Source organism: Sphaerodactylus townsendi, linkage group LG03 (assembly GCF_021028975.2).
Source record: "Sphaerodactylus townsendi isolate TG3544 linkage group LG03, MPM_Stown_v2.3, whole genome shotgun sequence".
NCBI classification, from domain to species: domain Eukaryota; kingdom Metazoa; phylum Chordata; class Lepidosauria; order Squamata; family Sphaerodactylidae; genus Sphaerodactylus; species Sphaerodactylus townsendi.
The window spans coordinates 115259534-115283423 of NC_059427.1; the positions used below are offsets into that span (position 1 = coordinate 115259534).

Sequence of the window (23890 nt, forward strand, 5' to 3'; positions counted from 1 at the left end):
ATAAAGCCTCCTTCCCAGGAGGCTTTATAGCCACTCACAAAGAACTCATGCATATAGCCTGCCTATCAGGAGTGATCTTACAAAAACTCATCTTCACTGTCAGCCTGCAGCAGCCAGGCACACACTTTGCCTTTGCACCTGAAGTTCTGATCTCAGTCTCATTTTACAGGTTTACCCCCTTTTGCCCTGAGCCTCAGAGAAGCAAACATTGATAACTTGGTAGTTTCTGGGGATTAGCACAACATGTATTAACTCCTCGGCTCTTCTCCTGAGCCTGGAGAGCGGAAGAGGAAACTCTGATCTTCAGAGACTAGAAATTTCGTCTCATAGGTTTTCTATATTTTCTAATTATAGAGTGAAGTCTAGGAGACTTCTCAGCCCTTATCCTCATTCAAAAGAAAGACAAAGGATTTTTGCCACAATGAACCAAAACCCATGTTCAGTGGGCGAGCACATTTCTGAGCTTCTGCCATCATAATATAGGAAAACAAAACTGGATAGAAATGAAGAGAGATCTGTCTAATCCATTCATCACATCATTAAAGTCCACGAAGAATCCAAAATATAATGGAGGCTGCCTGCTTTGCTTCTACTCTGGCCTGTCTTCTTTCCTTCACATCAGCCTTCATTTGAGGAACAGGTCATTCACAGTGCAGTCCTGTGTAGAATTACTGCAATCCAGCCCCTTTGAAATCAGTGGGCTTAGACTGGAGCAGTTCTGTATAAAAACTCTTATTGCAAAGTTGCAGCAGAATTAACCATACTAAAAAGAGGCTGTCCTAAGGGTCTTTACAGGGATCATTGTTCGGGGCTTGATTCCTTTCAAGTGGTTAGATTGCTGGACTAGTACCCCGTATATACTCGTGTATAAGTCGACTCGCATATAAGTCGAGACAGCTAATTTTACCACAAAAAAACTGGGAAAACTTATTGACTCGCATATAAGTCGAGGGTGGGAAATGCAGCAGCTACTGGTAAATTTCAAAAATAAAAATAGATGCCAATAAAATTACACATTAATTGAGGCATCAGTAGGTTAAATGTTTTTGAATATTTATTTCAAAGAGAAACAGTAAACTAGCTCTGTAAGTGGAAAAGAGGGTCAACAAGAACAATATGGTATCAACAATAACTTTAAAAGTACAAAAACCTTAGCTTTTTTGTAAAGAAGGGTTTTTAACAATGGATCTTGCAATAAAAACTGGAATGAACATGTCTGTTCACTGTGACTCAAAACTACCCTGCTTTTTTAAAAGAATAGTTCATTATTTTTAGTGTACATATTTTTAAAATTGCACATGGCAGGTGTCATTTTAGAAGGAACATTCACACAACCTGTCAGGGGAGGAATGTTTGTGTTAGCAGTACCAACATTTCAGAGTATCTTTAGGAGACCCTCCTGATGATACCACCCAGGTTTAGAGAAGTTTGGTTCAAGGGGTCCAAAGTTATGGACGCTCAAAATGTAGCCCAATCTACTATTAGCTCCCATTGGAAACAATGGGGGATGGGGCACCCCCTTTGGGGGTCCATAACTTTGGACCCCCTGAACCAAACTTTACCAAACTTGGCTGGTATCATCAGGAGTGTCACCTGATGATACCCTGAAATTGTGGTGCTGCTAGCTTAAAAACTGCACCCCCTGGTGGCCAACAAAGTAGAAACCCTAAAATATTTTTAGATACACCTGACTCGTGTGTAAGTTGAGGAAGACTTTTTCAGCACAAAAAATGTGCTGAAAAACTCAACTTATACATGAGTATATACGGTACTTGTGAGACCTGGATTCAAATTCCTACTTAGTCATAAAACTCACTGAGTCACTTTAAGCCAAATCATTCCCTTTCTGCCAAATCTATTTCACTGCTTTGTTGCAAAGATAAAATGGAGGAAGAGAGACCCACAAATACCATCCTGAACTATTTGGAAGAAAGGTGAGTGCAACAGGTAAAATGTAACTGTTTCAGGTATAAGGGTGAAGGGTGCCTCTAATTTTATTTCAAAAAGCAAGTCAGAAATTGGGGATCACTTGACATGACTTCTGCCCCAACTTTCTAATATTCACCAGATGTGTAATATTTACGGCTCTGTCACTGGCTCATGCTTTGTTTTAGTATTTCCAGACTGGAGGTTAGATCCAGACAGAATTTTCTGCTCACATCTGTCAGTGCAATGGAACATTTCTGTCTCCTTTCCACAACTGCAGTCCACTGATCTTCCAAGAATACTGTTCCCAAGGGACTGAGAACCCCCAGCAACAGCATGAAAGGCAAATTGAGGGCTGGAGAAGAAAGAAGGAATTACCTTACTTCTTCCCTTGTCAGAAAATTAAGTCTGGATCCATTCCAGAACTTTTAGATACATCCATTTTAAAATAAATTCAGGGAAGATATATTGATGAATCACACGCAGAAGATAGGTTGCATGTTCCTCAAACACAACCTGCCAATGAAGTGGTTTTGTCCATATTTTTGCATACTCTTTGACAAGGAATCAAGGAAGAGAATTTAATGGTGCTGAGAAACAGGACGCGTATCAGGAAGGAACACTGGAATAATTAAGTTAGAAAAATGAATGTTTCCACTCTTTTCTACGAGAGGCTTTAGAATGGAAAACATTAGGTCCAGCTTTGCTTTTTAAGAAGTGAGATTGTCAAATCATTTGTCAAGGTGCTCTGGGGAAAAATAAAGACAAAACACAGACTCTGATATTCTTGGCACATTATGGGTAAAATTGAACAGACATCAGTACTTGAGAAGCATCCAAGAAAGAGAGTGCTGTAACCAATGATAAATTAGGCTGTAAAATCTCTTTAAAACAAGCCTTCTTAGCAATATGCCTTTAAGCATGTTATCAGGCGTACCGAGAAAGCCACCCCAATTCCATCACTGAGTTTTCCACCCTTCTAAGTTTAATTAGATTGCTGTTTGCTGGTGTTGCTTCCATACTTCTGTTTAAGGAGTGTAATCCTTTATTTCTCAAACAATGGAACAATTATAACTTCATTGCAGATTTCCTGTGTTAGAACTGGGTCAAAACGATTTGAAAGCCTATCAGAACATACCATGGAGTTCAGTCACATAGCTAGCAAGAGGCTTAACAGGATTTGAGTAATTCTGGGAAAAGCTGTTTTTAAAATGATCTAAACAGATTACGTTCTAATAAGTCCTGAAACATATCTCTGGTGACTACTTCAGAAAGCAAAACATGTCTCGTGTTAGGCCTGATTTGTTTAGAGGCAGAACAGGTAGCTCCAAATGTCTGCTGTGATTCAGTGACTGGAGAAAAGATGTATGAAGCTGTCACAAGGGCCATCCTGACCAGGCTTCTGGTCAGCATCTAGAAACGATTCACTGCTGATAATGGCAGCCAGTTATTGAAAGAGGTGCACTCATGCTTATCGTCACTAAAACGTGCCATTTGCATTTTGCTTCAGCATGAGCCAATCTTTTGTTGTAGCCTTTTTAAGGTTGGATGAGTTCTGCCAGATATACATTGACCAATTTCCTTTTTTTGCATGCTGTTATGATTTTCCGAGGCCTTAGCTCTCTTTAAAACACTTTTGAAACTTTTGGGTGTTAGAGTTAGCATTTAATTCTGACAGTCTGATTCTGTGCATATTTACTCAGCAGTAAAAATCTCTCAAATAAGTGCATGTAAGGGTTGAAACTGCAAATCCCCTGAAATTCTCTGGTTATGTGTTGAATATATGCAATGTTACAATTTCTAGTGCTGCAGATAAATATATTCCTGTACCTTTTTCCATTCTGACATACCAAAAAGCAGGAAAAAGTCTGCATTTTGCAGATGCCCAGGATGATGTCTGTTTGCGAGTCAGTTGAAATAAGCTGGGCAAGTGGGAATTAAGTCTTAAACTGTTACTTCTGGATGCTCTATCTTTAAACAATATGCCAGAACAGAAAGTAATGTGGGTTCTGCCTTTATCTCTAGTTAAAACAATTTTTTCACTTCTTTATTATTACTTTGATGGGTTAAAAAAGCTTCATATGTTTGAGCACTATCGGCAAAGGCCTAGGAATTTTTAACAGATTTGCTTTCTACAGTGCCTTTTATTACTGTTCCTGCCTCCATTATATCCACCAGACATGATCCTCAGAGCTATATACCCAGACATCATGGTGTGTCCACATATGCTGAGCTCTTGTGACTTCAAAGCTGAGAAAATCTCTGTTTTTCTAATATGTTATATAGAGATAATGTGCTGACATTCTTTCTTTGACACTATAGACAGTTATTGAGACAAGCATTTTATAAGTCACTTGTAGGCTTGATTTTTAAAAAATTGATAACAGCTATGAAACAGACAAGAGCTCTTGTGCTACACTCACTGAAGGGCCTTGGAAGAGTTGATATTTGTAGAGCCTACAAATATCAAAGTGCAGGCTTCTCAGTTGTCTAAATCTATACCAGGGGTAGGGAACCTGCAGCTCTCCAGATGTTCAGGAACTACAATTCCCATGGCCAATTGGCCATGCTGGTAGGGGCTGATGGGAATTGTAGTTCCTGAACATCTGGAGAGCCGCAGGTTCCCTACCGCTGATCTATACCAATGGGAAGGGGCTGTGGCCAATGGTGGGATTCAAATAATTTAACAACCAGTTCCGGTGGTGGAATTCAAATAATTTAATAACTGGTTGTTTATAAGCACCATTTTAACAACCAGTTCTGCCAAAGTGGTGTGAACCGGCTGAATCCCACCTGTGGCTCAGGCTAAAGAATTTGCTGTGCATGCAGAAAATCCTAGGTTCAATCCCCAGCGTCTCCAGTTGAAAGGAAGAAGTAGAAGGTGATGTGAAATACCTCTGCCTGAGATCTGGAGGGCTGCTGCCACTTTGGAGTAGACAGTACTTGATTGACCAATGATCTGGTTCATTATAAGGGAGCTTCAGTTTATTTTATTATATTTATATGCTGGCCCTCTTTTTGTAGGTTCATGTGTGTTCATTGTCAACCAAATTAAATTTAGCAGGCTGCTAGTGGCAGTGTAGGTATTTTTACAAGCTAACTAGCTGTGCAGATCTGAAGAGAGTTACACCTATGCTATGACTCTGTTTAGAATTATAATGTAGGCTTCTAGTTGGAAGAATTTTTCCCAATGTGTAATGGCCATCTCTATTATCCTGGAGTCAGTGGAAACATACACCTAGTAATGGTGTAATTGGTTTTAACCAAGAGCCCCATGGTGCAGAAAAGTAAGCTGCAGCTCTTTCATCAGCATCCCAATAAGGGAACGGATACCCCTCCACTGAAGGAGCCCTCATACACTGTCCATCACATGGGGGGCCTTTGACGCTGACAGGACAATCGGGTGTCACCGTTAGATTGAACCCAGACCATGGAAATGGCTCAGACATGGATAAGGACTCAGATCCTAACACTTTGGGGGACTTTCTCTGCACTCCCTCCTTGGAGGACCAAAAGAGATATCTGGAACAACTCATTTAGATGACAGAAGCTGTCAGAATTCCCTATAGGGCTGAGGACAAAGTGAGGCTCTTCCAAGCTAAATGCCTCAAACTGACCAAAAACCAAATGTCTGCTGCAAAGCACATGGCAGATAGCAGCTGCAGGGTAATTGCCTCAGGGATAGACCTCAGAATGGTTAAGAACCTCTGCCCTGACACAAGATGTCAAAAGTCAAGATTCTCCCATTTGACTGTGAACAGTTATTTGATGAAACAGCAGATGACAGCCTTCATAATGTCTGGATGGATAAACTCACTGAAAATCACTAGGCATTACCCAGGCAAGTACAACAACTTTGTCTACCATATAAGAACACGTACAAACCTTCCGAGAGATATTTTCCCAACAGACCCTGTAGGTACTCCAATTAAAATAATTATCATCCCCAGCAATATTGCCCCCTCAGAGCCAGCAGCAAATAGATACTAGAATAAGGGGAAGAGATGTCCTGACAGATTCAATCTGGATGACTGACCATCCCTTCACCTACCCAAAGTTCAAGTTCATTGTTGTTTCTCAACCATTTAAGTTACTTTACAAGTGCCTGGTCTGTAATTTGTTTCGATAATTGGGTAATAAGTCAATTAACATCTTGACCTGTTCCCATAACAGCATAGTTGGACACCCAGAGACCGAAGGCTGAGGAATAGGAGTTGCCCCTCATGGCATCCAGTTTCTGGCTCTCCTTGTCTTGGGGAGCCCTGACCTGCTTTTCCTTGTAACCATTTTCACCAGGGAATTAGAAGCTGGGCGGAGGCAACATAATTGGACCTGGGATTCATCAATCTTATGTAAGTTTTCAGTACAGCGAGTTGAACGTGAGCCTGTAGCCTTGTGTTCCAAAATCTCTGTCACAATCCCCAATATGCCCTTAAGCAGGGGCGGTTTAACCTGAGCAGTGTCTGAGTCATTCAGAATGTCCATAATGGGATCCTGGGGCTTATTTCCCTCCTGTCACCCTACTGGTGAAGCAGTGAAGTCTTACCTTGGTCCTGTCTTATCTGACTAGGAAGCCATTTGAACTGATGGCTTCATGCCCATTAATTTCATATAAAACTGCATTCTTGATTGCTATTACATCAGCTAGGAAAGTCAACAATCTGCGGGACTTGAGCTCTGACACCCCCCCCCCCCAATTTACTAAATTCTACCCATTCAGGGTGGTGTTGCAACCCAGCTTGGGTCACATTCCTAAGGTGGTATCTAAATGTCATGTCTCCCATATATGCCTGTGTTCTTTCAGAATCCCTAGTCCCCTGCAGATAAGGCCCTGCACTTCTTGGATGTGAAGAGAGTGCTATCATTCTATCTGCACAGGACCGAGAACTTCAGATAGAATAATTCCATATTCATATGTTTCAAAGGTCCCCATAATGGATAAAATGTCGCAGCTCAAACATTGTCACGCTGGGTTACTTGGGCCATTAGACTGGCTTACGAAAATGCTAGAGTACCATGCCCCTTAAAAATAAAAACTCACTCTTTCCAGAGCTCAAGCAGCCTCAACTTCTATAGGGTCAAAGTGGCATTACTGGATATTTGTAAGGTGGCCACCTGGTCTAATTCATTAATGTTTATTAAGCATTATACTGTGGATGTCGATGCCAGGGCAGAGACTGCGGTGAGTACAGCTGTTTTAAATTCTTGATTTTGTAGACAGGTCCACACCCAGCTCCATAGCATATGAGGCTGGTCACTTTCCCACGTGGGACTGCACAGAGGCCACAGTGATGAAAAACAGTGTGGCACTGATCTGTAACTGTTCGTTCATCGAGTGGTCCTCTGTGCATACACACATCCCTTCCTCCTTTCCTGTTGTGGGCTGTCTGATATAAGTTGAGGACTCCCTGCAGTGGCAAAGGGAGAACTGAAGGGACATTGCTGCCCCACCCCCACTCACATGTCTCTGAGCTGGAAAAAACATTGCTCGAGTACATGACCTGGGGAGGGAAGCAGTCACTAGTAGCCTAGGGCTTCTAAGAAAGCTAAGAAGAAATCTCCATAGCTGACCTGGGCAGTCCTATGAGTTCCTGCACACAGGACCACTCAATGAACAAACAGTTACAGGTAAGTGCAATACTGTTTATCTTTAGACAACAGCAATTATTTCTCCTGGAGAAAATGGCTGCTTTGGAAGCTAGCCTATCTGGCATTATACTACACAGAATTCCTGCCCCTCCCCAAACCCCACCATCCCCAGCTCCCCCTCCCCCCAAACCTCCAGTTAGTTCACATTAGATGTGGCAACTGTACTTTGTCTGATCTTAAGAAACATATATATTTTTCTGCTTTTTCCCATGTGCATGTGGACACTACATGCATTATCCTATTTTCTGACCTATTTTCCAAATCCATATGTTTATTCCTTACAAGACTCAGCTCACCAACAGAGAATTAGGTGTAAAACTGGCAGTATAGTTTCTGAACACTGAATATGGGTACTAAGCAATACACAGAAGTATTTCAGTTGTAAGAACTAGGCAACTCTGCTTTTTGAACCCTCCCCCCACCCCCATGTTAAAGTACTCATTCAACCATTTTGGAGTGACAATTCATACTTTAAAGTAACATTTGGAAAATCCATTGGTTCTGAAATTAGCATTCGAATATTTCAACTGTAGTATTCTTAATTATGGAATGATGGAACTTAATTATGGAATGATGGAAAAAATAAATCCCTGAGCATTGAGGGCACTATAATACCACAGTGAGATCTTGGAATAGGCAAGTGACCCTGGGCGGCAGCAGACCTCTTGGTAATTAGAACCATGTGGCCAACTTGGAGCATGACATGAGGAACAGAAGCAGGTTTTAATTTCACCACTGACAGAGCAACAGTACAGAGTTGGGCACAGGGGAGGTATAAATCTAGCTGGATGGTTATGTGGAAGGAATTTGTGTTTCCTTTTCTGGTGCCTACGACTTCTTTCATTCTCCCACTGCACAGATCCTTTACCTGCTAAATTCCTTAATACATCTGTTAATATAGATTACAAAAAACTATGTTAAACACCTTTCTTCAGCCTTAGAGTATTACAATGGCTAACAGGCAACAATAAAATATTTTGGTGGTGATGGGTCTCAGTATTCCAAAGCTAGCATATGCTGTCATGGAGACCAGTATTTGACAAGTTCAGCAAAGTCCTAATTACTGCTGCTCATCTCCCATATATAGTTCTAAGAATAAAAGACCCAAGTGGTGAAAGAGGAAAAAGATGAGGAAAGGCAGGCTCATTCAATATATGTATTTTGCCTTAATGTGCAGCCTAAGGAAAATCAGCTAAATGGCAGTGTGTTTTAATCTGGTATTTGTATGTTCTGCATATGTAAACTAGCTTGTAAGAAACCACATGCCCCTGTCCACTGAAATAACTCTTTTTAGATTACCTGACCTGTGCTTTTGTTGTGCAGTTAATTTCAAACATGATACCACCATGCTTGAATAAATATATCCTGTTGTGTAATCATGTATTTACGTAGTTCTATCAAATGACATCTTGGTAACAGAGATTGGGATGAAAAACAAATGATATTTTTAAGATTATGGGATGATTATATGGGATGTTTTAAATTCTCTAGCATTTACAGTGTTACTAAATTCAAGCAGATGTTCAGTCATCAGCACTAGTTGCATGAAATAAGGATACACAATTTTAAGTGGATTGTTAAACTGTTGTAGAGCTTAATGTCTTTTTAAAAAAGGTATAAAGCAGGTGATTTTTAAAATAACCTTTTTAAACAACTACAACTAAATTATAATTGAAGAGAAAAGACATAGGTGAACCAGTCGCTGTAATTTACATATATAACAAAGGTATACACACATATATGATTTCCCACCCAGATCCCACTGTTGACCTTGTTCATACCGTGTTTCCCCGAAAATGACAGTGTCTTATATTAATTTTTGCTCCCAAAGATGCGCTATTTTAAGGAGATGTCTTATTTTTCTGCTCCACAACTGCCTGCTCTGGTGTTCTGTTCGACGGGCATGCTTCCAAACAAAAACTTTGCTACGTCTTACTTTCAGGGGATGCTTTGTATTTAGCACTTCAGTAAAACCTCTACTACATCTTATTCTCAGGGGATGTCTTATTTTCGGGGAAATGGGGTACTATTTATACCTTTTTATTAACCTCAAGCCCAACAAATATAGATTCTTTGACTGTTTACTTATCTCCCTAACTTAATTCCTAGAATAGAAGGCTCATATCTCAATTTCTAAATTTTATTTAACTTTAGACAATCCATCCCTCATCCCCCTTCCAATATCATTATATCTGAACTTACTATCTAAGCATCATCTTGTTTTCCTTAATATCTTAATACCTTTAGTATCTACTAATCTAACTCACTTCACCATTTTCATAGTATACTTAGTTGTACAAATAAATGCTCTTAAGTCTTATTGTTCTTCTTGAGAAACTCCTTAGCACTTGTTATTGAAGTAATCCTCTGCTTTTAACCTTTATAAGTGAGAAGTTCCCTCCCATTTGAGCCATGTAAACCATATCTGCTTCTTTCTTAAAATGTCAACCAGAAATGAATAGTCCTTTCTCCTCTGTAAGACTTTTAATGATATTTCTTTCATCACAATGATGTCCTTGTCTTCCATCTTAAATATTTATTTTATGTGAGCTTCTAAGATTTGATCTGAAATTTCAATTTTATAGAAGAATATAACAATGTCTCTGGACAGTCCTTTCTTTAATTTTAGACTTTTTGAGTTCATTGTATAGATCTTTTCCATCTTTAATTACATTTTTTCTTCCATTTTCAAAAATTTGGTCAAAGCCAAATATTTTCTTTTTAACATTCTCTTTTGAAGGAACTTGATCCTTTGGTATTCTCTTCAGCCTCAAGGCTTTATTTCTGATTTAGTATTCCAGTCGAATAATCATGCACTAACTTGGTATTCCAGTCAAATAATCATCACTGCCTCAGATAGAGCTTGGGAAAGTAACAGAGAAACAGGGGAAACCAGAACAGTTGTTATGTAGGTAGACTTTGCCTGGTGAAGCAAAAAAACTTAGACATATATAATATAGGTACATAGGGCTTAGTAGCCAATAAAGAGGCAGGTCTAGTGCCAGTATTCTGTGCTACCTTAGGGAAATAGGTTAGGGACTTGTGAGGAAACTGAGGGACAAGAGTCAAGATAACCCTATTTCAAGAGGCTATGATTCTTGGGTTTAAGAAGAGTTTGAAATAAAATCATTTTTTTTCACTGTCTGACAGAAATAGCCTGTCAGTTCAGTAAAGCTGCAGGCATGTGCATTTGTAACTCTTTTAAAGTAGAGTTCTTCCATCCCTCACCACAATAACTAATAACTTGTTACAGGCCTTGCCTTGTTCACCAAATGACTAAGAACTGAGTCCTTCAAAAGAAGAAACTTACTTTTTGTGTTTTGAAAAGAAGGTATTGGTGTGAATCACTCCAGGAGAATGGGAAGGAGGAATAGTAGAAATTACCTCAGATTCCTGCTTGGCCTCCCCAGGCTTCCTCTGTAATAACCCCACATAATCCGACACAGTTATTTGTTAATATTGCCTTATTGACCACTTCCAACCCATAACAAAAATCAGCTTGGTCACTGCTACTGGAAGGTGTGATAAGCTGGGTGAGGAGCTGAGAAAGATTTGGCTATCGCAGTGCTAAATTGGGGTATATCATCTGCTGTTTAGAAATCCTATAGAATGTAGGTAGAACTATGGAAGATAAGTTGTATATGGCATTTGGGGGTGTGAATCAATGTGTAAATATTTTAAATGCATTTTGCAAAAACGTGACAGCTGCTTCATCATCCTCACTCTCTTCAGTAATGTAGACATGTTCCAATTTCAAACAGCTGTATATTTTCTACAGGAAATGTCTCCCAATATCCACTCAGTAGGATTGTATGTGAATTCCAGTGGCTTTTTAATTCCGTTGAATACATTAGTTCAATTTGTTAGTTACCTTTGAATTAACATATTGTGCTTTGTTCTAGGGCACTCCAGAAGATCTGCTATATTTTTATGAACATCTCCGAAAAGGTGGTGACGTCTTTCGAGTTGACCAGTGTCTTCTCCAGTACCGTTATCACCCACAGGCAGCAACTCATTCAGTTCGAGAGTAAGACATGTTTGCATGAAACTTCTTGGAATTATGACTACTCTGGATGGAACTGTTCTTGGAGATCTGCAGGTAGACCCTGGGGGAAGGCAGGCCTTGAGGAAGAGAGGGATCTCAGTGGGATATAATGCCATGGAGTCCACCTTTCAAAGCATCCATTTTCTCCTGGTGAACTGATCTTCATCATCTAGAGAGCAGTTTTAATTTTGGGAGATCTCCAGCCCTACCTAGTGTTTGGCAACCCTATTTGGGATATTGATGTTGTTAGCTTTCCCAAGACTTACTGTTGCAATCTGCTTTCAGGCATGGGTGATATGAAGGCTATGGCTTCAGATCATCAATATATCTAATTCTCAACAAGACCAAATCTGCGAATACTTAAATCCAGAAATTGAAACTATGAATAGAGAAGGCAGGTCTTTCTGCAAACCAGAAACACACCAACATTTGCAGAAAAATGTGAAAACAAATACATTGGGGGTGGGGGTTGCAACCACATAAAATAATAGAAGCAGTGCCTGTAGCTTTAAAAAACAAATGCTCTCAATTGACTGTTCCTAGGTAACAGAATTACCAGCTTTCAATAATTGGTTTCTGTTAGTAAAAGGCAAGTGGAGTGGTCAGACTTTTCCATGGCTGTTTTAGCCTTTGAGGGAAGACTCATCATGGCCAAGCCCAGAATCAACCACTTGATTACTTGCTACCACATGATATCCTTGATTCACCTAGGACTCGCTGCTTGCTAAACAGCTGCTACTCCTTCTACAAAAGCCAGTGTAGTGTAATGCTCAGAGTTTCAGACTACTAGGATCTGGGAGACCCAAGTTCAAATAATTGCTCTGCTGTCAAAATTCACTGAGTATCTTTGGGCCAGCTACACAATCTCAGAGTGATGTAAACTGCTTTAGGTCCCCATTGTGGAGAAAGGCAGGATATGAATGAAGTAAATATAACTTGAGGATGTAGGTAGATGAAAGTTGTGTGTCTAGTCTCATGGGTTGGGATGAGAAAGGCTAACCATGGCTTTACTATGTGTGCTCCCTTTCCCCTAGGTTGGATATTTAAGACTTCCTGGCTCCCAGCAAACCACTTTTGGGACAGCTGAATGGGGAAAAAACTAACTATGGCCTTTTCCACATGCACACCTTATCATAGATTTTCCTAGTCAGACCTTGGGTCTTTGAAACATTTTATGTGAAATCATTCCACACAACTCCATTCTTCTTGACTTTCCACACACTGCTGCTGAAAATGTATTACAGTGGAACCTCGGTTTTCGCCGGTAATCTGTCTGGCAATGCTCAGCGAAAACTGAAACTCGCGAAAACTGAAGCTACGCTGTTTGCGCATGTGCTACGCAAGCGGAGTAGCAAATTTACACAAAAACCTCCCCTCCCCCCCAAAAAAACCCTCTGGAGCTGGCACCTGAAGGAACAGAAACATGTGACCCACTCATCCCCCAAAAGACCTTTTCAGCCAAATTTGAGCTTCAGTAACACACAATCATTGCTGCTGCAGTCCCTTGTCAATTTTACTTGCTCCTAATTTCAGACACAGTTTATCATTGCCTTAACACATGAAATTAACAAAGCTGATCCAATTGTCCTTCCTTTTTTCTATCTCTGCCTGAAAGTTAATATTGCAAGTTCTGTCTGAAATTGACAAAGCTGATCTAATCAGTCTTGTTTTTTTGTATCTTTGCCTGAATGTTAACATTCAAGCTGTAGGTGAAATTGACAAAACTTATCCAATCAATCCAGTCTTTTGTTTCTGTGCCTGAAGCATCACAAACTCTATGCAGAATTGACAAAGCCTCATTGCTATTTTGATATGACAGAGGAAAAAAATTAAATTCCTTTCAAAAGTAGAGGATGAGGGTGAGGAGAAAAATGGCTGAAGGGGAGGTTCAGTGACTACATGGGGATATGTATAAGGGCCAGGTGTTTAGTGGGGTGGAGAAATAAAGACTGTTTCAACATGAACACACGCTTAAGGGAATGAAGCTGGCTCAGAAATGAATAGAAAAATTGTTGTGAAAGTGTTCTGGAAAACAGCAGAGGGAAAATGAAGGAAAACGTTTCTGGAACCAAGGGGAGGGGGGAAAGTGTGGAATTCAAAGAAAAAACATAGCATTTGGCACCAATATTTGTTGTAAACAACTCATTCGGAAAAGACTTATGAGTTCTCTTAACTCCAAACCAGGATTCTAAACCACATTTTATTTATAACTTAGAAAACTGGGTTGTAGTCAAGAGAACAAACTATCATTTTGTTGTTTAAATCTAATTCAGACATCATAGCTATCTATGGTTCTTTGGGATCCAGGAAGACTTCACCATCCAAACTAAGGGGTGGTAGTGCATGAATCAGCAGACTCTTAAGGCTTGATCTCATAATGACAAACATGCTTGTTGTTGAATGCAAGTCCACCTGTCATTAATAAAAGTAGTCTGCTAAAACTGAAACTTAATTGAACCAAGGAGTTTCTGTAAGCGTGATCTCACAAACTCAAGAATAGCACATCTTCCTTCCTCTCAAGGCTTGAAGCTTCTCCGGGTATATTTAGACTTATTCAGGGACTTACAAATAAACTTTTTGAGACTTTTGTGTAGTTTCCTGTGAACAGTATTCAGAGCTAAACTTTCAGTGCATGTCATTCGTAGAGCTGTAGAACTGACTTCAGTGTAAGCGTAAGGTGAAAATAGAAATATATAAAACATAGCTGAGACTTATTATGATTCCATTAATGTGGAGGTTGCACAGGGTTTCACTGTATGGTAACTGAACATATACTAACTGGAAGATCCAAATGATACTCTTCATCTGAAAGGCTTTGAGCAGCTTGTCTAATTGCTAGCATTTTACATGAAAAAAGGGGAAAGGGTGAAAAAATGGTGTTTTTCCTAGAACATCTATTGCCTCATGACAATAATTCTGAGAACAGTTAACAGTTGTGTTCGTCTTAGAGGTGACTGGCTGGTGACGGGTTACATTGTCAAATGGAGAGAGAGAGAAAGGTGGCAGGTTTGTTTTTTGGGTTTTTTTTTTAATTCCATACTTTTTGTGAAGGCATTGGAAACAAATAATAAACCATTCATTTTAAGATTAGAATGGTACTTGTTTTATATTAGTAGTTGAATAGAGTGATGTATTTGACAGTTTGATCGGTTTATTAGAATTCTTCCAACCATTGCGTATGATGTGCCAAACGTTTTGAAAGAGCGCTGTTTGTTGCTGTGGGAAAACATATTCTTGGAAGAGAATTCATTCTGAATTAACAGCAAGCTGTTGCTGATTCCAGCTTGCAAGGTTGTGTGGCACAAACCCCTTAGATTACAGCATACTTTGGAATGTGGAAGTGCCATGAAGCAGTTTCAGATGAGCCGATTGGACAGTCAGGAAGATTCAATCTTGTTCTGTCTCTAAAATTGAGGTTAATTTATTTTGAGATGATGTCAGTAGGGCATTCTGAAAACTGAGAGGAAAGCACCTCCTTCTGGTGAAAGCCAGAGTTTAGAGTTGATGAAATGGCTAGGAAAAATAGTTCTTGCCCTTCCAAACTGGCTGTTTGCTGTACAAGCACTACAGTTCCAGGCAAACTCTTTCAGGGAGTGCTTCTACTGTTGTGCTTTAATATTTTCATTTTCTTTCCATTTCTCTTGTCTGTACAGCTAGCATTTCCAGCAATGGTATAGTAAAAGCTTGTAGTGAACCCCCAGCCCACACGGTCATGCCAAAATTAAAGAAAGGCATTTGACCCTGAGAGGGGGGTGAAGTTGTTACAGACATATCCATGTCCTTGCTAATTAGAATATCCCACTTTAACATTCAGGAAGTTTGGCAGCTCACTCACATTTCTGCCTTTAGAAGTTGTCTCTTTCCCATCCTCTTTTTGCCCACATGGCCCCTGAAATGTGAGTACTATGTGGAAGAGTGATATTGGGACCACAGCAGCTGTGTACTTTATTGCCAATCTGTAGCATGCTCAGGATTCATAGAGATAAACAATGGCTGTAGCAAATATCTTTTCAAACAAGGTTGACTGTTCAGTTTTAAAATGTGGTGAAAATGACATGCTAAGCTGTGAAGAGAAAAAGATTCAGAAATCATCTTTAGCCAGAGAGGGTTAACAAGCCCCTTTCCAAAGATAGGGAAGGGTCACCTTTCAATTTATCAAGAGATTCTGTGCACCTTTGTGAAGGCATGGGCTTGCAAACCCTCCAAGTCCGTGGGAGGTCAGAAAGCCCTCACAGCCATCCTGAACCTGCAACGCCATCCCTTTCCCCATTTCTGGGGGAGGGGGTACCAAAATCAAACCAAGTAGTAACTGCTACCACCAGAAAGTCAAAGAGTATCTCCTGCTGTATGGATCAGTACATCCAGCACTCTGCACTGCCATTTAGAGGCTCCACCTTGTTGCCACATCCTTTTCTTCACTCCCGCAAGCTGTCAGGGGTTGCAGCTAGTTGACTGAAATGCATTCCTAGCTTAATGGAGTTGGTACAGAATCTATGAATGGTGATTGTATCTAGTTATTAAGATGTATTCCTGTTTCAATGTAATCGCTAAAACAAATATGTATTCAGCCTGCTGTAATGTTACCACTGGTATATGTTACCACTGTTGTAATGGGACATTCTTTCCTTGAACTATTCTTTATGGTTTCACATGCTTTGTAGATAACTAGGCTACCCCGACACCTTCTGATCCCATAGGAAACGGAATGTTGCTGTTGCTTGGTGGGAGTAACAGGCCAGGTGGCTTTGTCTCTAGCTGTTGCCAACCTTGCGGCGCTTCAGCTCCACAGTAACTCTTTCTCACATTCTTTGGGGAAATGGGAGGAGGTTTTTTTTCTGAATAAATAGGACAGTAAAAGCCGAGTTCATCAGAACTGACTTTTGCAAGCTGGGTGCTTCATTACCCTCCAATAAATGCTGCTGATCAACAATCCAGAGTTCATTTATTGATTCAAGGGTTGAGACCTAACACAAGCTAGCATGGGGCCAATCGTATAGTCCTGTATAGTTTGTGCCTCTCTGATCAGAACTCATCAGATAAAACAGAACTTCTTTTCTGTGTCCCAGGACTTTATAATTTCTTCCTGGGGACTCCATTCTCCCCTGGTGTCCTTCTGTTTTCCTGCAGCAAAGGAGAAACTTTTCTATCAATTTGGCTGTCTTCCTGTCTGCCCTATTAGGTGTGATGTTTTAGCAAAGGGTTAGATGGTATATTATTGTCCCGTATCAGTTGAATCTATTAGCATATTTAGCCCATAAGTATTCTTTTGCTTGGACTTGTTGGCTGAAGCCCTGGCCTATTATTTTCTGCCACCTGTGAGTTGGCAACTGAGTTCCAATTCACAAACAGAGTTTAGTCCCTATGGTTGAAGTAGCTGGATGAATTCTAGTGTGGCGAGCATTTCTTCACAGCCATTCAATTCTTAGATAGAATTGAAAAAAAATTTCTTTCTTTTTTAGCCATCAAGTCACAACTGACTTTTGGTGACTCCATGAGATTTCCAGAGATGTTTGGAGGTGATTTGCCATTGCTTGCCTCTGAATTACAATCCTGGACTTCCTTGATGGTCTCTCATTCAAATAATCAAGGCCAATCCTGATTAGCTTCTGAGATCTGACAAGGTTGGGCTAGCCTGGAGTATCCTGACCCCAAAATCTGAGGAAGTGTATCCAGTTCATTAGAAGTCTCCTTCCAGAAGTTTGCTGAGCAGCTGTTTTCCCCAAGGGTGTCTAATAAGATCAGGAGTTGGATTTTAGTGACACTTGAAAGATAGTGGTTGGAAACCCCATTCTGTATTCCAGTCTTTTAGGAATTCTCATGTAAGAGAAAGTTTGGTTGAAAATTGTTAATAAGGAAGAGACTCCAGAGGATTAAGTTGATCATTAAGACTGTAAATGGGTTGAGGTCAGTGTACTTTAAGAACCACCTCCTTCCAGATCATCCAGGCCCTTGTAAAAATCCTCTCTGTGCTTCTGCCAGGAGAGGCAAGGTGGTTTGCAACCAGAAATGGAGGGATTTTTTTTTTGATACCTTGAAGTTGGAATGCCCCTCCCCCTTGAGGCTTGCTTGGCATCTAGCCAGTTCATCTAGCCAGATTAGGCACTCACCAAATAATTTCCCATTATCCATGCTTTCAATTGAAGCATGCTATCTTTTAAATCTGTTTATATGCTCTACTTGTAGGCTGAGGGCTGTTTAATCTTACAATTCATGGCATGTTTGTGGTTTTATGGTATTTGTTTTTACTTTGTGAGCCATCTCAAGCAGGTCTCTTGAAAGGTACACTGTCTCACCAAAAGAAAAAGCCCAAAATTGTAACTTCATTCACCACATGCTGGACCATGTTTGTTTTAGAATGCTTCGGTTGGGTCCCAGTGCCTACTCAGTTCTCTTTGGTAGGCACCAAACAGAGCATTCTAAAACAAAGATAGTCCAGCATGTGGTAACATTCTCTAAATAACATGTGGTAACATTCTCTAAATAAATAAACCTAAGGCTGCAGATTTCCCTGCTCTTCCTGTCAGAGTGTCTATTTATTGTAGAAAGGACAGTGTTCCATAGCTCACTCTGAAGACTTTTTTTCTAGAATCCTCAGTCTTGGAAGAGATACTCTCAGAAGCACAGACTATGCCTGGACAGCAGTGCCTGTTTCCCCAACTATTTTAAGGTTCTTAGAATTCTGGTACTCCTGTTGACTAGAGAAGATACAATAACACACTGCCAAAGACAATTATACCCTTTTCCACCAAAAGACGAAAGTACAATGATATATGAATCTGCCATTTCCTGGATCTTCTTTGTTCTAGAATGCGCCACTTGGGTCCTAGTGCCTTGGGGACAGAATTAGGTAAGCACTAGGACCCAAGCAGAGCATTCTAGAACAAAGAAGATCCAGGAAGTGGTGGATTAATATACAATTCCACTGTCATCTTTTTGTGGAAAAGAGTATGGCCTTTCAAAGGAAAACCAGATCTGACCATCCTATGAGCTGCATCCATTGGTGTGCAGGCACAAGGATCATGAATCTTTTGTGCATTCTGCTTCCTCCAGCCGCTCTTTTCCAACCTTGGGAAGGTTTATTTGGTTCAGACAAATGGTTTATCCAGGGCTGTGTCTCCATGTTGGGGTTCCAAGAACCAGCCTGGATTGCAGAAGGAAAGTTGCTTACCAAAAGGGTTTGTTCCATTTTGTTTATGGTAAAAACTGCCATGACTCAGTGGCTAGAAAAGGGAGAGGCAAACTTTTTTGGCCCAAATGTCAGAAAGTATAGGATCTATTTATGAACATACTACTGTTCACACTCTATAGCGTATAGTATGATAAACTTTGCTGAAAAGACGTTTCCCCAACATTTGTTTTTCATCACTGTTAGGCGCTGCATGTCTAAAAAGTGGGTACCAGATAAAACCAAGGAAAGGTGAAGCAGGAGAGGGAGGGCAGGAAAAGTTTTGTACATAATTAAACTTTGACACAATTTTAAATAATGTATTTGCAAAAAAGTAATGTATGTGCAAAAGATGGATGGCAGAGTTCAAGAAGAGGCAATAATGTGCCTTGCCTCAAAGTCCAAAAATCTCAGCGGCAGCACTGCAGGCTGTCCGTTTGACACCACATATTTCCAGTGTAAGTTATATTGCCTTGTAGATAATTAAGATGCTATTCTGACTATTTTGGGGAAGTAATAATTTACAAAATGTTTCAAGAAATCATGCAAACATACAGAAACAGCCTAACGTTGATCGTCGAATAGGAAGATAGCAGTATAGACATATAATTTATCTGAAAGCACAAGGAAGGCAATGCATACGATTTTAAATGTTTCGTAGCTTAGTGCCAGTAAGAAGTAAATCTTCATGAAGCTAAAGAACACGGTTTGTTTAGAGAAAGGTGTGTCAACTAATCTTTTCAGCAAAGGTAGCAATCACTCTAAATCCTCAGCTATGCCGATCACAGTTTGTCAGAGCTCACATACCCTGCAGGCAGAAACTAAGAAGTGTTCACCTAATTTTGCAACTCTCATATGGAAAAAAAAGTTTACTTCTCATATGATTGGCTAGTAGGAGTTGGTTCTATATGTTTTGGTGACATTTTAAAGTAGGAATTAATTATTGCTCCCCCCCCCCTCCTGGGTAATTCCCACGATTAATTTACTCAACAGAATAGGTTGCTGGAAGGCAAAAGGATTCTGTGAAGAAGGAAACAGTCTCACTCCCATCGTCTCCTGCTCTGGAGGCATGGGAATATATTATTAAGTGGTTAGTTCTGTGTGATGATAGAATCTGAATAATGTACATATCTCCAATAGGAACAGTTTTGATGATAATGGCCTTTATCAGCCTGTTCACAAATGCTTTTGAGTTGTCACCTGAAGATGTGGAAAATGTACTTATGGAATTGGAATTCAAGCAAGAAGTTCTGAGTTAATTATAATGGATTTAAACATTCAACACAGAAAACAAAATTAAAAATCGACAAACCAGAAATTGTTGAACTTCTCGAGTGGGAATTAAAAGAATGAAATTTCAGAAACGTAGTCTTCCTTTCAATTAAAATCAGTTTGGAGCTAAGTTAACCAACAAGCTGGGGCACCTGAAACACATCAGTGACAGTAGCTGTGCCAATATGTTGCAGTGAAATAAAACAGGTGTCTTGTGGCACCTTCAAGATGAACAGAATTTATTCCAGCAGAAGGCTCTGTGAGCCAGAGCCCTCTTGGTCAGATTCGCTGAAAAACATCAACCTAATCATTCTTCACTGTATCTGATGAAGTACACAGCCTTGCGGAAGCTTATGCTGGAATCAATTCAGTCTTCAGGGTGCTACTGGACTCCTGTTTAGCAGGAGGATAAATAATAAATATTGCTGAAAATGGGAGGCAGATAAAAGAATGATTGGTTGGTAGGTGGGAAGGGGAGAAGAAAACAGGGAAAGGTGAGGATATAGGGGGTGCCCAGAGGAGGGACAGAGGAAATAGTGTCATAGTGGGGATGTAGTTCTGTCAGATTCCCTATTTCACAATTGGGCCTTGGCCAGACAGCACTGCAAAACTGGGGCATAGTTCTCCCAGCTAGAGATTGATGGGGGAGGGTGTTGTTGTTTTTTTAAAGATTTCAAACTATTCTGCAAGCCTGAGTCTTCTTTTAGGTTGTAAAAAGATCTGTCTTGTCTGTTCACAGTTTCAGTCTCTGGATTCAAATATCCACAGATTTGGCTGTGCTGAGAATTAAATATATTGGCGTGCATACCAATAAAATAATAAACCTAAAAACCCAAAAGTAAGAGAACTAGCAACCACCATAAAGAAACATAAAAACAGCATCGTAACAATTTCAGCAAGGTCTTACAAAACCATTAAACAGTGCTCAGACAGACTACAAACCATAAAACCTGAATGTGTGGAACTTGTATGTTTAATCAATCCTAGATATATCAAAAAGTTTGTAAAAGTTATGCCCATAGAATCATTAGTTATATGGTGTCTGTTCTGAAATAAGAACAAAAAATAAAGATGCATACATTCACTTAGCTGAATACTTTTTAGACTGTGATGCTGGAATCGATCCGTACACTGGTGTCCTTTAATGAACACTGTAAAACATGCAGGGACCGTGTAAAGGCTGAAGGAACTTTGTTGAAAACAAAAAATTAGCCTTGGATACCTGATAAAGGGGGGGAATGGACCTGGAAATGCACTCGTTAGTATTTCCTGCTACTGCCCCATCTGCTCTGGCTTGGAGGGAAAACTAGCCTGCCAGTGAGACCCACACAGCGTGGACAAGCAACTGTTGCACAGGTCTAGGCCAGTCCTTCACCATACCAGGCAAGCGAGCCCAGGCTGGGTGCATCGTTACTTTGCCAGGCCAGCCCACGCTGTCATTCACCATGCAGGGCAAGCAGGTTGAGTCCATCCTTCACCAAGCCAGGCTAGTGGTTATTAGCCCACCAGGGTTTTTTTTTCCCAGTAGCCTTAGTGGCCACTGTCCCCTGTTACCTCATGTGTACCTATTTGTTGACTTGTAGACATGAGTCTGCTCTTCACAATGGTAATCATGTAAACACATGTGAGGTTGGAGGTATTTGAGGAAAATACCATATAGCAATTGCTATATTACAGCTTTATGCCTTCTTCCCAAACTCCCTCGTTGGGCAGAAAATCTGATTACCCATGAGGTTTCATGAATCATACATATCTCTTCTCTTTTAGTTATGCTAGTGGAATGAGAAAAGAAGTGGACAGAGAAGACAGAATGCTTTTGTTACTTTATCGTAACTACACTGCTTTGCTACAAAAGAATGCAAGAAGAGTATATTGTCCTATATTTGCCACAGCATCAGATTCAATTTGAAAAACACTGTTTAATTTTTCCCATTATATAAAATGTGCCCATGTTTATTTAGATATATTTTAATGTCTTCCATTCTCCCTTGTGGCAAAAAAGTGATTGATAATTTTTAATAAATAAAAAATGCAACATGCTAATTGTCTAACATTCTGCCTACATTACCCGAGTTACTGGTATCAATTAATATTATGCCAGCCCCTAGACTGAAGACGCAAAACTCAACTCTGCCTGTATTTGTTAATTGAACTGTGTAATAAAAAACTCTACCCACACACATGCCCCTTTTAGTGCAAATTAACCTAACACTCAAGAAGCGTAAAGAGTATGGGAAAATGCATCATGTTCTTTAGTTGAGATTTAAATTCTATTTAAACAACAATGTATGGCATGGAGCCCCAACTTGGCACTCCCTGCACCATGATACATTGGAGTTGCTTCGGGGTGTGAACTTGTAGTTAACATAGCGAATGAAATAAACCAGTGAGAATCTTTTGTGGGAGGCAGCTTATGTAACTTTTAAGAACTGCTTTTAGTTTCATTTGTCTTAGGCAGTTTCTTTAATTGCCGTTTGCAAGTTGCTACAGTTCCATTCCCTTGCACCTGCCTTGGCACTGGGAGTCTGGGAATATGGCATTCCTGATCCCCCAAGGCAGGAATCCCAGCTACTGGCTCTGAGAACATCTCAACATACAAGGCAGCCTAGGTGAACCGGAAACCCAAAGGGAAAACTAAAAATCATCTCCCTTTTGACACTCCTTAAGCTACATATTTCTTACCCATATTAGTAACGTTAAATTGTGTTCATTACAGGTTTTCACAAAGCCCACATCTGTAAAATCACATAATTAGCTAGAAGGCACAGTCACACGCTTGTCTGCATGAACCCAACATCCACCCACTGTTTGTCCTTATGACACAACCTGAAGCTATGAAAATATTCCCAAGGTAGAGTTCTACAGTACAGGTTTTTTTTAACTTAAGTCTTCAGCAAAGAGGCATGTTAGAGCTAGAGCTTCAATTCACATGCTCTCTTTCTCACTGACCTGGCTATTTTGAGTGAATGCACTAAGCCATAATATCATAGTGGCCAATATGGCGAGGTTCCCGTGACCTCAAAGAGAACTGGCCATGGAGTCTTTGTTTCGTGGCATATTCGTCATTTTTACCCACCACCCTGTTTGCAGCGGGGCAGGTATTACTGGCTTTTTGCTTGTGTATGGTTGGGAGGGGGATGTATTGTGGGTTCTCTATTGTGCATGTATGCTTTAATTTTTAATAAAATTTTAAAATTCCATCAATGTATGGATGTATCAATATAAAAAAGGTGAACTATTACAGGAATGTCTTGAATGAGGTATCTTTACACTTTGTCCGATCCCTGATGGTATTTTATGGTGGGAAGTGACAGGAGGGTAATGATGGCATGCAATTGGGGTTCCCAACTAACCCTAACCCTTCCCCCACCACTGAAATAAACTTGTTTCTTAGTTGTTTTCACTAAACCTACTGTGTCCTTCCTTCCATCCTGTAATCTTATCCTACATAATTTTCTATCATTGTGTTGATGAACTGTCAGCCACTGGGCACTCAGGAGGCTCTCCTGCGCACCCATTGGCTGAGGGTTTGTGGTTGTGTTCAAAAGGGTCCAGCAGAGAAGCACCACCAAGCCACCTTCCCTCCAGGCCTCTCATCTGCCTACCCCACCCCACCAACCAACCCCGGCCCATCTGAGAAGCAGCGCCAAGCTGCCTGCCTGCCAGGTCTCCGGCCTGCCTCCCAATTCCCACAGCTACCCTCCCAGTCCCCAAAAATCAACCCTGCCTTCCTCTCCAGGGTCCTGGCCTTGGACTCTCACCTGTGAGACCTGAAGGGCCGTGACAGCACAGAGCAATGGCAGAGCAGCAGCAGAGCACCAGAGCAACCCAGC

At 40.5% G+C, this 23890-nt stretch overlaps 1 protein-coding gene across 5 annotated transcripts in view; it reads left to right on the forward strand.

The window, feature by feature from the left end:
* Window positions 1-23890, forward strand: part of B3GNTL1 (UDP-GlcNAc:betaGal beta-1,3-N-acetylglucosaminyltransferase like 1) — a 240091-nt gene that overhangs the window by 170873 nt on the left and 45328 nt on the right. For all 5 annotated transcript variants that reach the window (XM_048491468.1, XM_048491469.1, XM_048491470.1 and 2 more), the window contains one exon: window positions 11478-11602. In XM_048491468.1, the coding sequence (XP_048347425.1) occupies window positions 11478-11602 (125 nt within the window). The remainder of the gene's footprint in view (window positions 1-11477; window positions 11603-23890) is intronic.